At 42.5% G+C, this 13,179-nt stretch overlaps 1 protein-coding gene across 2 annotated transcripts in view; it reads right to left on the reverse strand.

Annotated features, from left to right (window-relative positions):
• Positions 1 to 13,179, reverse strand: part of CEP128 (centrosomal protein 128) — a 434,621-nt gene that overhangs the window by 378,653 nt on the left and 42,789 nt on the right. For both annotated transcript variants that reach the window (XM_043516125.1, XM_038407035.2), the window contains exons 6-7: positions 11,894 to 11,985; positions 10,672 to 10,744 (exon numbers count right to left, since the gene is read on the reverse strand). In XM_043516125.1, coding sequence (XP_043372060.1) covers positions 10,672 to 10,744; positions 11,894 to 11,985 — 165 coding nt within the window. The remainder of the gene's footprint in view (positions 1 to 10,671; positions 10,745 to 11,893; positions 11,986 to 13,179) is intronic.

Raw genomic sequence — 13,179 nt, forward strand, 5'->3', positions numbered from 1 at the left:
CTCCAGGAAGGGGCAGCACATGGAGACCCCTACCCTCCACAGGGGCCGCAGAGACATGACGGCCGCTTCCGGGAGCAGCACAGGGCCAGGGCAGGCAAGGAGTCTGCCTTAGCCCTGCTGCGTCACTGACCAGGAGACGCCTGAGCTAACCACCACCCGGCCAGAGCCCATATCCCTCACCCCCTCCCACACCTCAACCCCCTGAGCCCCCTCTTGCACCTAAACTCTCTCCCAGAGCCTGCACCCCCTTCTGCACCCAAACTCTCTCCAAGAGCCCGCACCCCATCCTGCACCCCAACACCCTACCTCAGCCCTGAGCCCTCTCCTGCACCCAACCTCCCTCCCAGGGCTTGCACCCCGCACTCCCTCCTGCACCCCAATCCACTGCCTCAGGCTCAGACTGGAGCCCTCTCTCACACTCTGAACCTCAGCCTCAGCCCAAAGCCTGCACCCCCTCCCAGACCCCAAACCCCTGCCCCAACTAGGTGAAAATGAGTTAGGGTGGGAAACAGCAAGTGATGAAGGGAAGGGGGATGGAGTGAGCAGGGCAGGGCCTCAGAAAAGGGGCGGGGTAGGGGGTGGGAAAAGGGTGTTTGGGTTTGTCTCATTAGAGACAGTTGGCAACTCTATTTATGCCAAATAAGTCGTGTGAGGTATCACTGGAAAAGTTATGATTTGCCGAGTATGATTATCCTATTTTATGCATGCATCATTTTTGTATCAGAAGTTATGAATACTGCCTGTCATAAATATAAAGGGAAGGGTAACCAACTTTCACTACCCAGTACTATAAAATCCCTCCTGACCAGAGCCAAAGTCCTTTTACCTGTAAAGGGTTAAGAAACTCAGGTAACCTGGCTGGCACCTGACCCAAAATGACCAATGAGGGGACAAGATACTTTCAAATCTGGAGGCAGGGGAAAGGCTTTTGTCTGTCTGTGTGATACCTTTGCAGGGAACAGATCAAGGTTGCAAGCCCTCCAACTCCTGTAAAGTTAGTAAGTAATCTAGCTAGAAAATGCGTGAGGTTTTTTTTGTTTTGGCTTGTAAATTTGCTGTGCTGGAGGAAATATGTATTCCTGTTTTTGTGTCTTTTTGTAACTTAAGGTTTTGCCTGGAGGGATTCTCTATGTTTTGAATCTGACTGCCTGCAAGAGCATCTTCCATTCTGATCTTACAGAGTTATTCTCTTATCTTTTTTTTTTGTTGTTGTTGTTCTAATAAAGTACTGTTTAAGACTCTCATTGGGGTTTTTGGGTCTTAAAAATCCATGGCTGATTTGTGCTTATCTTGTTTATTCTCAAGCCTCTCCAGGAAAGGGGGTATAAGGGCTTGGGGGGATACTTGAGGGAAATAGGAACTCAAAGTGGTCCTTTCCCTGTTCTTAGTCTAAATCAGTTGGTGGTGGCAGCATACTGTTCAAGGACAAGGCAAAGTTTGTGCCTTGGGAAAGTTTTTAACCTAAGCTGATAAAAATAAACTTAGGGGGTCTTTCATGCGGGTCCCCACATCTGTATCCTAGAGTTCAGAGTAGGGAAGGAACCTGACAGCCAATGTAATTATATTTCAAATGTAGTTACACCTGGGTAATGCCCACTAGACAAGATGCTTTCTAGATAGTGGGTCTAGATAGTGGGTGGGGAAGGGCCTATTCAGGGCAATGGGCCATTAGGAAAAAACATAGGCCTTAGGAGAAGTTTAAATCCCACCTGGGGAGCCTTCCTGAAAACGTTACAGATAGCCTCTAAGTACTGGCTGCCATGACTCTACAAGGACATGTGATGAGACCATATGTCTCTAGACTCCATCTTGGGATGGCAGTATTTTTTCACAGACCAGTCTGGGAACCAAGCTTTGGGAACAAGCTTTTGAGCCATACGCAAAAGCTATATAAGGCAGGGAGTGATCTCATCTGAGGTTCTTCACTCCCCACACAAGAAGACGCCTGAAAACACCCGAGGAACAAAGACTGAACTGAGGGAAGTGCTGGACCCAAGCTAAAGGGATTTCTAGCCTGTGAATGAAAAAACCTGGGGAGTCCAAGCTGTAAAGCAAGTGCAGCTTGCCCCTTGTATCATCTCTTAGGGTGAGAATCTGCTATTCATAGCCAAACTATTTAGTATATTAAGCTTAGTTTGCGTTTTCTGTTTATTTGCTAGGTAATCTGCTTTCATCGGTTTTCTATGACTTATAACCACTTAATCTACCTTTTGTACTAAATAAACTTGTTTTTTCTTTATCTAAACCATTGAGTTGGAGTGAAGTGGTGACAATCGTAACTCAGGGCAAAGGCTGTTGCATATTCCTCTCCACATTGAGGGAGGGGGCAAATTTTATGAACTGTACAGTTCCCTGTATAGCGCACGACGGTATCATTTTGGGTTTATACTTCAGAGCGGTGCACACTTGGGGAGCTGGGAGTTGCCTTAACTGTAGCCTTCCTATGCAGAGGATGGTCAGAGAGCCTGCGTGTAACTGCAGATGGGTATGTTCCTACCTGTATGTGTGCTGGTGAGAGTGCAGTCCGGAGGGCTTTGCAGTTTGTCATAGCAGTACAGTATGAGAGGGAGCCCAGGCTGGTGGATCAGGGTGTTCAGTAGTACCCCAGTTCCACATGGCACACCGGGGAAAACCCGGCACAGAAGTAAGAAGCTTGTTTTAGTATTTTTTTTAAATTAAAAAGTTAAAAAATTAGCTTGTGGATACCGTCTAAAGAAGAAAGCATCTTTTTGAAGCTGCCACCCCATCTCTTCTCTGTATTATACCTTGCAAGAGAACTAAGTTTATAGGGGAAAAAAACACAGGATTTAGGGTGAATGAGAGGATCCCTTGTATTAGCACCTTTGAATAAAATAGTGTTCAACTCTCAGATAACTAAGAAATTAAAGGCGATTTGTGGACTTATGTACTGGTATGAGACTCAATAGACCAGTTCTTAAATTTGCCACCAACTTCCTGTGGGACTTTGGGCAAAATCATTCATTCAATCTCCTTCTGCCTCAAATCCACATCTGTAACATGGGAATAATATTACTTCTCTTCCTCCCAGGGTATTGAAGGATAAACTCATTAATGTTCGTCAGCGACTCGGACACCTAGACGACGGAGGCTATAAGTACAATCAGAAAATTTATCTGTTATCCTCACACCATTAAAGAGCTGCTTTCATCTCATGGAACACTTTGAAAAATATTCCATCAGAAAACTCAATTCACGTATCTCAGTTCATTCACATTCTCTGCACTTCTCTTCCCTTTTGCTTTATCTTTAAGGAGATTTTCATGGAATGGGGTTTGCTATTGTGAAGATTTCATCCACTCCTATTTATTCCCTATTACAGTTGAAACCCTGTCCTCATTAAATGAGTTGCTTGCTAAGTATAGGATAGTGAGAACAACAAACCGATTACTCCACATAAGGATGAAACAGCAAAAGTAGGGGGAATTTGAAAAAAATGAAAGCTTGTTTTCATGCAACGTTTTGGACTAGAAGCATCAACTGTTTCAAACCCAGATATTTTCCATTTAAACGTAAGCTCCTCTTTAAAGGAAAAGTTACTGTAAACAATAGTAGAAATTTCTTTGGAAGAGAAACTTGAGGTGTTTTCTAATGGGAATGTTGCAATAAATATTTAAGATCCACTGAAGCAAGACATTAAATTATGAGAACAAAGAAAACCTGTGTATTAAACAAAGGGATCCAGGGGTCTTATTCTGATGACCCATTAATGATAAAAGAAATTTAGTCTTCCACTGGTCAAAAGGTTGGTCTGATGTCTTTCCAGCCCTTTGAACATGATGTCACTAGGAAGAATATACATCACTTCTAACCCCATATAAGTTTTTATGTCAACCATTACTGTGGCATCCTAGCACTTTCCACAAGAAGTGAACATCAAATTCTCTATTCCAGCCCAGCCAAGGGAAAAGAGCTTCAAGTTGTTAGATTATTTTAAAAAAAATATGAAGTGTGAGTATTCTAATTTATCATTAGTTATCGCTGAGGGTTACTGCAGAAAAATCACCTCAAGTCAAAGGGCAGGTTTTGCATTTAGTTCTGAATGCAGTGAAGTTCGTGGTTATTCTTATTTCATTTAGCAGCAAATGTCATGGTCCCACTCCATTTCCTGTGAAAAAAACAGTAAGTCGCTTACCCATACAGTAACTGTTGATCTATGAGACATATATGCACATATATGTTCCACTGCAAGTGTAGTTGCACCCAAATGCACTCGAGACTAAGACTTTTGCCAGTATGCACCCCTGCTCAACTTGTGCTCTTGGGTGAGAGCATAGAAGGGTCACATCCGCCACTTCTCTCTCCATTCCTTCACACTGCTTTATGTAATGTCCAAAGTCGACGGGAAGGTGAGTAGGTGGTGGAATGTTTATATGTACAACACATCTCAAAGAGCACAGTTACAGTACTGGTAAAGAACAGTTTTTTCTCTTCAATTGATTGTGCACATACTCATTGCATTGCAGGTGACTCATCTGAAGTCCCTCCACTTGAAGGGAGCTGCTAATCATCTGAACAGAGATTGTAAAACCAACTTGTTGACTTGGACAAGAATCTAGAGACTTGAATGATGGTAAAATCTCTGGAAAAGTTACGTACAGATGACCGCATTGCTGATTTGAAGATATCCACTACATGAATGTTGCAGGTCTTGTCTACACTAACAGGAAAAGTCGATCTAAGCTATGCAATGAGAATTACGTGACTAACGTAACTCAAATCAACGTAGCTTAGATCTACTTAGGGTCCACACTATACGACGTCGACAGGAGATGCTCTCCCGTCGATTCCCCCTTACTCTTCTCGATCAGGTGGAGTACAGGAGTCGATGGCAGAGCGATTGGCAATCAATTTAATGGGTCTTCACTAGACCCACTAAATCTACAGCCCATGCATCAATCGCCACAGCGTCAATCCTCCAATACGTGTAGACAAGCCCTCAGAAAAGCTGATGAAGTACACTGAGCTCTGGTACAGTGAGTTGCTATCCTTGGTGGAGGAGAGACTTTAGCATGGTCATAGCACAGCTTAATGTAGTCAGTTATCGAGTGAGAAATACACTGAGCTGTTACCACTTGATCGCTAAATCTCTCAGTGTAGGCAACAAAAAGCCTGAGAGAGGCTCTAAAGGACTTAATATGATCCAAATAGAATGCCAAAGCCCTGTGAATGTTTAAAGTGCAGAGCTTGTCTTCAGCTTTGGAAAAAAATATGAATAGTGAGAGTCAGGTGGAAAGCTATTATCTTGGGCATAAACTTTGGGTTTGGCCTAAAAGAAATTGTGTCTTTTTAAAAGACTGTGAAAGGAGGATCCACTAAAAAAAACCCGAAGTTCTAAAACTCTCCTTGCAGAAGAGATTGCCATCAGAAACACCATTTTCATAGACAATAAAGACAGTGACATTCTCATCACAAGTTCAAAGGGATAACCGATTAATCTAGAGAGGACTAAGTTGAGGTCTCATAACAGTACTGGATCATAAGAACATAAGAAGGGCCATGCTGGGTCTGACCAAAGGTCCATCTAGCCCAGTATTTTGTCTTCCAACAGTGGCCAATGCCAGATGCATCAGAGATAATGAACAGAACAGGAAAGTTATCTAGTTTTTTTTTTTTAATCCTGTTATAGTCTTGGCCTTCACAACATCCTCTGGCAAAGAGTTCCACAGGTTGACTGTGCATTGTGTGAAGAAATACTTCCTTTTGTTTTAATCCTGCTGCCTCTTAATTTAATTTCATGATCCCTAGTTCTTGTGTTATGAGAACAAGTATATAACACTTCCTTATTTACTTGCTCCACGCCAGTCATGATTTTATAAACCTTTACATATCCCTCCCACCCCAGCAGTAATCTCTTTTCGAACTTGAAAAGGCCCAGTCTAATTCCTCATATGGAAGCTGTTCCATACCCCAATCATTTTTTTTTGCCCTTTTCTTTACCTTTTCCAATTCCAATATATATATTTTTGAGATGGGGCGACCACATCTGCATGCAGTATTCAAATGTGGGCATTCAAATGGACTGATAAAGAGGCAATATGATATTGTCTGTCTTATTATCTATCCCTTTCTTAATGATTCCCAACATTGTTAACTTTGATAGTCGCTGTACATTGAGTGGATGTTTTCAGAGAACTATCCACAGTGACTCCAAGATCTCTTTCTTGAGTGGTAACAGCTAATTTAGACCCCATCATTTTATATGTATAGTTGGGATTATGTTTTCCAGTGTGCATTACTTTGCATTTATCAACAGTGAATTTCATCTGCCATTTTGTTGCCCAGTCACCCAGTTTTGTGAGAGCCCTTTGCAACTCTTCACAGTCTGCTTTGGACTTAACTATCTTGAGAAGTTTTGTATCATCTGCAAATCGGACACAGATGGGTAGATGTAGCATCTGTAAATAATGTAGATGTTGACTAGACCCTTCAGAAATTTGGAAACCAGAGGGGTGAGATAAAATGGAAAATCCATCCACTGGCAGATGAAGAGCAGATATGGAAGCCAGGTGGGCCATCTGAAAGGTTGGATGATTTTAGGTGCAACAAATAGATCAGTATGAGTCTAACATTTGTGTGGTGGGGAGATGGTTTTGATGGGGCAACTGCGCCACATTGGCTGGTTAGGGGTAAATACAGCCCTGAAGCGACTGTGTTAAACAGAGCTAAGAGGAAAAACTCCACAAGGAGCACCCAATCAGGGCTGGGAAGGCCCATATAACAAGAGCTGCAGGGCAGAATAAATTCAGTAGCTGCCTGGAACTCAAGGAGGGAGGACCAGGCTCCTAGCAGGAGGAAGAAGTGCCAGCACCCTAGTCAGAGCAGTGCTGCCTGCAGGGATCAGGGAAGCTAGAGAGAGCTCCTGGCTAGCTGCTAAGACTGGCAGGCTGAAGCCCTGAGGTAAGGGCGAAGCAAGTGCTGAGGGCTGCAGGGAAGTGGCCCAGGGAAATGAACTGAGAAGTCGGAGGGGACGCAGCAAGTGGTGGCCACCTGCAGGGTCCCTGGGCTGGGTCCCAGAGTAGTGGGGGGGCCCAGGGCTCCCCCACCACTGCTCACCACTGAGGAAGTGGCTGGACTGAGGGACTGTGATACTGTTCCCCAGAAGGGGGCACAAAGAGTGCGGCACAGCTGGAGGGCTGTGTCCTGAAGAAGACGCCACAGTCTTTGGAGCGACACAGGTCCAGGAGCAGAAGTGACAGCAGCGAGACACCACCAGAAGAGGGGGGTGGACTGGCTAGCAGAGCTAATCCCTGGGACAGCCAGCAGGAGGAGCCACAGTGGTGAGTGCACCCCATCACATATGGTGGAGAACACAGGTATTCAGTTGCCCTTGAGGGAAGGGGACTGAGTGAGGGACTCAGAGACTGTTTGACCGCTACCCCGATACAAGGGGAATTTGAAAGATTATCTGAGAGACAGTAAAGGTGGAGGGACAATGGATCCGCACTGGGCATCTTTTGCCAAGAGCTCATACACCCTCCCAGACTGGACTCCAGAGTCGGTGACCCTGCGAAAAGGAGCTGACAAGCAGCAAGGGCAGCTTCAGGCCCTGCTGCTGCAGGTTCTCCAGATGCAACAGAGACAGTGGGAGACACAGGAGTGCTTGCGGGCCTATATGATCCAGCTAGCTAAACAGCAGCTTTATATACTTAAGCTCCTGTGGGAGCGGGTCCACAGAGGCCGCAGCGAACGAAAGGGGAAGCAACACACCAGGGCCAGGAGGCCTGTGGCTGAGCCAAGTGACTGTTATGCCAGTAGGCAGCAAGGACACTGGAAGGGAGAATGCCCCTATCAGGATGAGAGACAGAAGCCTCTCCCAGAGATTGGGAAGAAGCAAGAGCCCAAGAGAGTCCCACCTGTGAGGAGAACAGGAAGGGAATGGCCGTGTTGGACCTGTGGGCAGCAAGGACACCTGCAGAGGGAATGCCCGGACTGTAAGTACAAGATCAAAGCTAGCCCAGGGGAAGGGCTGAGCAAGAGAAGGACAATGGGAGGCCCCTGGTCCAGGGGAGGCAAAGAGGTTGCTTTCAGTGCCACGAGGAGGACCATATATAGAGGCTCCCTTAGAAGAAGGCAGGGTAGAAAAGGGGTGTCTGGGAGCCAATCTGGGTCAGAGACTGCCCAGATGGATGTAGTAGTGATGACCATGGACTTGGTGGGGAGCCAGCTACCAGCAGGGGACAGTATGGAGGTGCTGAAAAACATGATTTGGATGAAGAAGACCCAGACGGACAAGGGAACCCACACTGGAGCAGAACAGGCTACGATAGGGACTCAGACCCTAAAGGAGGGAAGTAGATTGCTCCTCCTACTGAAGAACCTGAGGCAGGAGAGGGACATCCTGTGGGCACAGCTGCGTGGGAAGCAGGGAAGGTAATATCCCCCCTGTAACAGTTGATCTTAATGGGGAGGGTGTGATGGGGCACCTGCCCCAAACTGGCCTGTTAGGAGTTAACAGAACCCTAGGGGAGCTGTGCAAAAAGCAGCCAATAGGAAAGGAGCTGCAAGGAGCATCCAGTCAGACCTTACTAATGACTGACCCTTCCACAAACCAGAGATTATTTTTGCATCTTTTATTTAGCTTATTTTCTGAAATAAGCTAAAAAAATTCATTTTCTCCCCTCATAATAATCAAGTTTAATATGCTTTTGTATCACACTCAATTGGACAGTATCAAGGCAGCTAACGATCTCAAAGTCTCCCTGTGATGTTACACCTTTGCAATATTGATTATTTATTACCACATACTGTAAGGCATAAAATCCTTATAACAGCAACATCCTAAGCACATTAAATGATTATTTTGAAAGGACAGCTCAGTTAAAAGGGGTAACTGACACCCAAGTTGACTCTGGAGAAAGGAAAATGTACTTTTAATCACAAAAAATTATTTTTAGAGCTTTAGGATATTTTGTTTGCTGAAAAATGCTGCTACTAATGCTCAGCACTCAAACTACAGCACCGCCAACTTTCTCCATGCTAATTTATTGTGAATTAACAGAAAAAATACCCTAAACAATTGTAAAATGCCACTGTGATGGGTTGGGTCACAGAAACCCTTTTGGGACTGCCACCTGATGTGCCTAGACTACCTCTGAACCTGATTTCCCTGCCAGCTTGGGACTTCAGTCCCTTGCCTGGTTTGAGCCAGACATGCTTGCCTGCGGCAAACATACATCCAAGTCTGAACCACTCCCCCACAAGCTACAGGCTTAACTGAAAATAGCTTAAGAAGTGTTCCTGTCTCCAGCACTCAGATACCCAACTCCCAATGGGGTCCAAACTCCAAATAAATCCGTTTTACCCTGTATAAAGTTTATACAGGATAAACTCATAAATTGTTCGCCCTCTATATACTGATAGAGAGAAATGCACACCTGTTTGCCCCCACCCCCCAGGTATTAATACATAATCTGGGTTAATTAATAAGTAAAAAGTGATTTTATTAAATACAAAAAGTAGGATTTAAGTGGTTCCAAGTAATAACAGACAGAACAAAGTGAATTACCAAGCAAAATAAAATAAAACATGCAAGTCTAAGCCTAGTACAGTAAGAAAACTGAATACAGATAAAATCAGACATGTTTCAATAAGCTTCTATCACAGACTGGACACATTCTTAGTCTGGGCACAATTCTTTCCCCTGGTACAGTCCTTGTTCCAGCTCAGGTGGTAGCTACGGAATTTCTCATAGTGCAACCCCCTTTGTTCTGTTCCACCCCCTTATATATCGTTCGCACAAGGCGGGAATTCTTTGTCCCTCTCTGGGTTCCCACCCCCTCCTAAATGGAAAAGCACCAGGTTAAAGATGGATTCCAGTTCAGGTGACATGATCACATCACTGTAAGACTTCATTATCCACTTGCCAGCACACAGGTATACAGGAAGACTTACAAGTAAACAGAGCCATCTACAGTCAATTGTCCTAGTTGATGGGAGCCATCAAGATTCCAAACCATCAATAATGGCCCACATTTTGCATAATTACAATAGGCCCTCAGAGTATATTTTATATTTCTAGTTTCAGATACAAGAGTGATACATTTATACAAATAGCATAATCATAATCATAATCAGCAAATCATAACCTTTCCATAGACACCTTACACAACAACCTTTGTACAAAGAAAAGGAGTACTTGTGGCAGCTTAGAGACTAACAAATTTATTTGAGCATAAGCTTTCGTGAGCTACAGCTCACTTCATCGGATGCATTCCTGATGCATCCGATGAAGTGAGCTGTAGCTCACGAAAGCTTATGCTCAAATAAATTTGTTAGTCTCTAAGCTGCCACAAGTACGCCTTTTCTTTTTTCGAATACAGACTAACACGGCTGCTACTCTGAAACCTTTGTACAACATTTGCTGCAAATATATGACAGTGGTTGCAACAATGATCTATATGGTCACAGGTTATATTAATAATGTCACAGCCCCCATTTAGTTCAACTAGCAAGGATCTGAGGGATGAAATGCTACATTTTTCCTACACAGTGAAAGCACTCAAGCCCCCTGACCTAGACTTCACTATGTTTTAAGGACGCATTAACATGTCGGTGTTAAGTTGATTGGCAAGATGCATATTGAACTAGCAACATAATACACCTGTTCTCCTTTCTCCCCAACCCAGTTAGCTATGCTGAAAACACACTCACAGTTTCTTGTCTTTGGGATTCAGTGAGCTTTTCAGACAAGTCTGCCAAGATTTTTTTGGTTTCTGCATCAGTCCTTAGAAGGAAAAAAAAATGCAAAGATTAATTTTAAATTTTAATAGTATGGGTTAATTTAAACTGAACAGCAATTATATGCCTTTAACAAACATTTATTTATTTGGGGTTTTAAGCTTTTGCAATGCCTATAGGTTAGGGCAGTTTTTAAAACAGATCTTCTCTATCTGCCAAATCCTAGAAAAAGCAGCGGTCAGACTCGGGTGGCAAAACCACATACTAAAATGTATCCACACTTTGAGTGCAGATAATGGGGAGCTAATTTGTGAGATATACCACCACTCAAACTATAAAATGTCTGACTAACATGTAAAAAATCAGCAACAAGAGAACCCAGAATGCAAATCATTTCTCAAGTTACTTTCAGCAATAATTTTGTTCTAGGATTCAGATTTTGATGAGGACACAGCCATTATATAGTAGCTATTCTATGTAGTGAGAAAGTCATATTCCTGAGTTTTAGCTGCCCATACACTTGCAATAAGTGCTAATATTTGCTTTGTCATTCATTTAAAGATCTGACAGCACCTTGCAAACAATTAACTTAATCCTTGCTACACCTTTTCACAGACTATACCCATTTCACAGAACTATAAAATGAGGCACAGAAAACATAAGTGACCTGCTCAAGGTCCATCTGTTTTTTTTTTTTTTGGATACTACAGAAAACCTTAAAGGCTTCAATCAAAGCTCATTGAAGTCAATGGTAGTCTTTACAGTGACTTCAGGGGGCTGCTGATCAGGTCCTAAACACAATCTACCAGTGGAAGAGTTGAGAAGAGAACAAATGATTCCCAATTCCTAACCCACTGAATTAACCAATGAAAAACACTACCTTTGAGAAGGATTGTGTTTATTATATACTGAATAGGAGGATGATGTGACTTAGATAATTTATCATCATGCAGGTTTTCCTTCCCCCACATTTTGGAAGAAAGTTCTAAAACTCTCCTCCTATTAAAATTATAATAGGATGCATATTGTCCATTTTGTACTCCTGTGATTGTAAATGGAACAAAATATAAAAAAAGCAAACATGGAACAAAAGTTAATGTCTATATTTATAAACAGCCCTTAAACTACATTTCCTAATTTATTCTTTAAACAACTCATCTTTTCTGCCTGATGTGGAAATGGATACTACTTATACCGGTTTCTTCTTGAAAGCTCTCTGCTGATATCGTCTCCTAGGCGAACCTGTTCACTGCTAAGGTCTCGAAGGGAGTGGTGTAAGGAATGCAGCTGCAAATTAGAACAAACAAATTAAGCTGAAAAGTTTGAAATGTCTTTCTTCAGTGTCATTTCAAAAGGAAAAACATATTTTAAAATTTTTTAAAGAAACATTTAAACAAAACATATAGGTTAAAGATGACAAAATGTGTCAAACAATTCCTGACCTAAGGGTCCTAGAGATCTGCTTCTGGTTCTAAATACTGCAACTATATTATTTCATATGTAAGTTAACATTTACTCATAGTACAGGGCTGGATTAGGCAGGTGTGCTAGTATAGCACTAAAGCTTTTCTCCCAGCAACCATATCACACCACCACACTTCTCAGCTGTGCAACTGAAAATGAAGTAACAAGATTCTAAACCACAGTTATTCTAGTGCTTTAGAGCGCATTGATTTCAATTACCTGACCCTTTCACAATCCAGTCCTGGTCTCCCCGCTCCAAATCAATCAGCAGATCTGGGCAGGTGGAGAAATTAAATTCTCTGAACCATTTGTATTACCTTTCTAAGGCATTCTTCTAAATTTCACTTTGATTCTCCACTCTGAGCAAGCGGAGCAGTATAGTTACAGTGTAGAGCAGCATGGTGAAGTAGGAAACTGCTGGGGGAGAGGAAGTAAATCTACTCAGAAGACATTATTTATAAATGAGTCTAGACTTATATGGATTTAAATTATTGTGGAATTATCAATATATTTCATGACTTGTCATATCTAAGAAATATGGGAAGACCTGGCAAGGTAAACATAGGGAATGTGAATACAGCGATTCAAGGGAGGGAATACCAAGATTCAAGATGTGGTAAGTGAGATTTGAGCATCACCTCATCCCAAAAATCAAATTCAGCCTATGGCCATAGTCAATAAGAACCATGCCAGAGAACAACAACTTATCTATGTTTTTACTGAAATAAAATGATATGGTTAATATTTAAGTAGTTTTATAAAAATAAGCAAAGCAGTACTTATATTGGCATATAAGGACTCTCTCTCTCTCTTTGATTGTGTGTATGTGTGTACACACACACACACACACACACACACCATCAAAATAAACAAAAAAAATTTTAGAAAGATATTTAACTATACATGCAAAAATCTTATTTGTATTCTGGAAACCACCATAAAAAACACACCATCAAAAACACACCCATCAAAAACAGTGTTTTTCCAAAGAGCTTCTTATTACAGATATTTTATTGT

The sequence above is a fragment of the Dermochelys coriacea genome, chromosome 6 (genome assembly GCF_009764565.3).
Source record: "Dermochelys coriacea isolate rDerCor1 chromosome 6, rDerCor1.pri.v4, whole genome shotgun sequence".
Classification (NCBI taxonomy): domain Eukaryota; kingdom Metazoa; phylum Chordata; order Testudines; family Dermochelyidae; genus Dermochelys; species Dermochelys coriacea.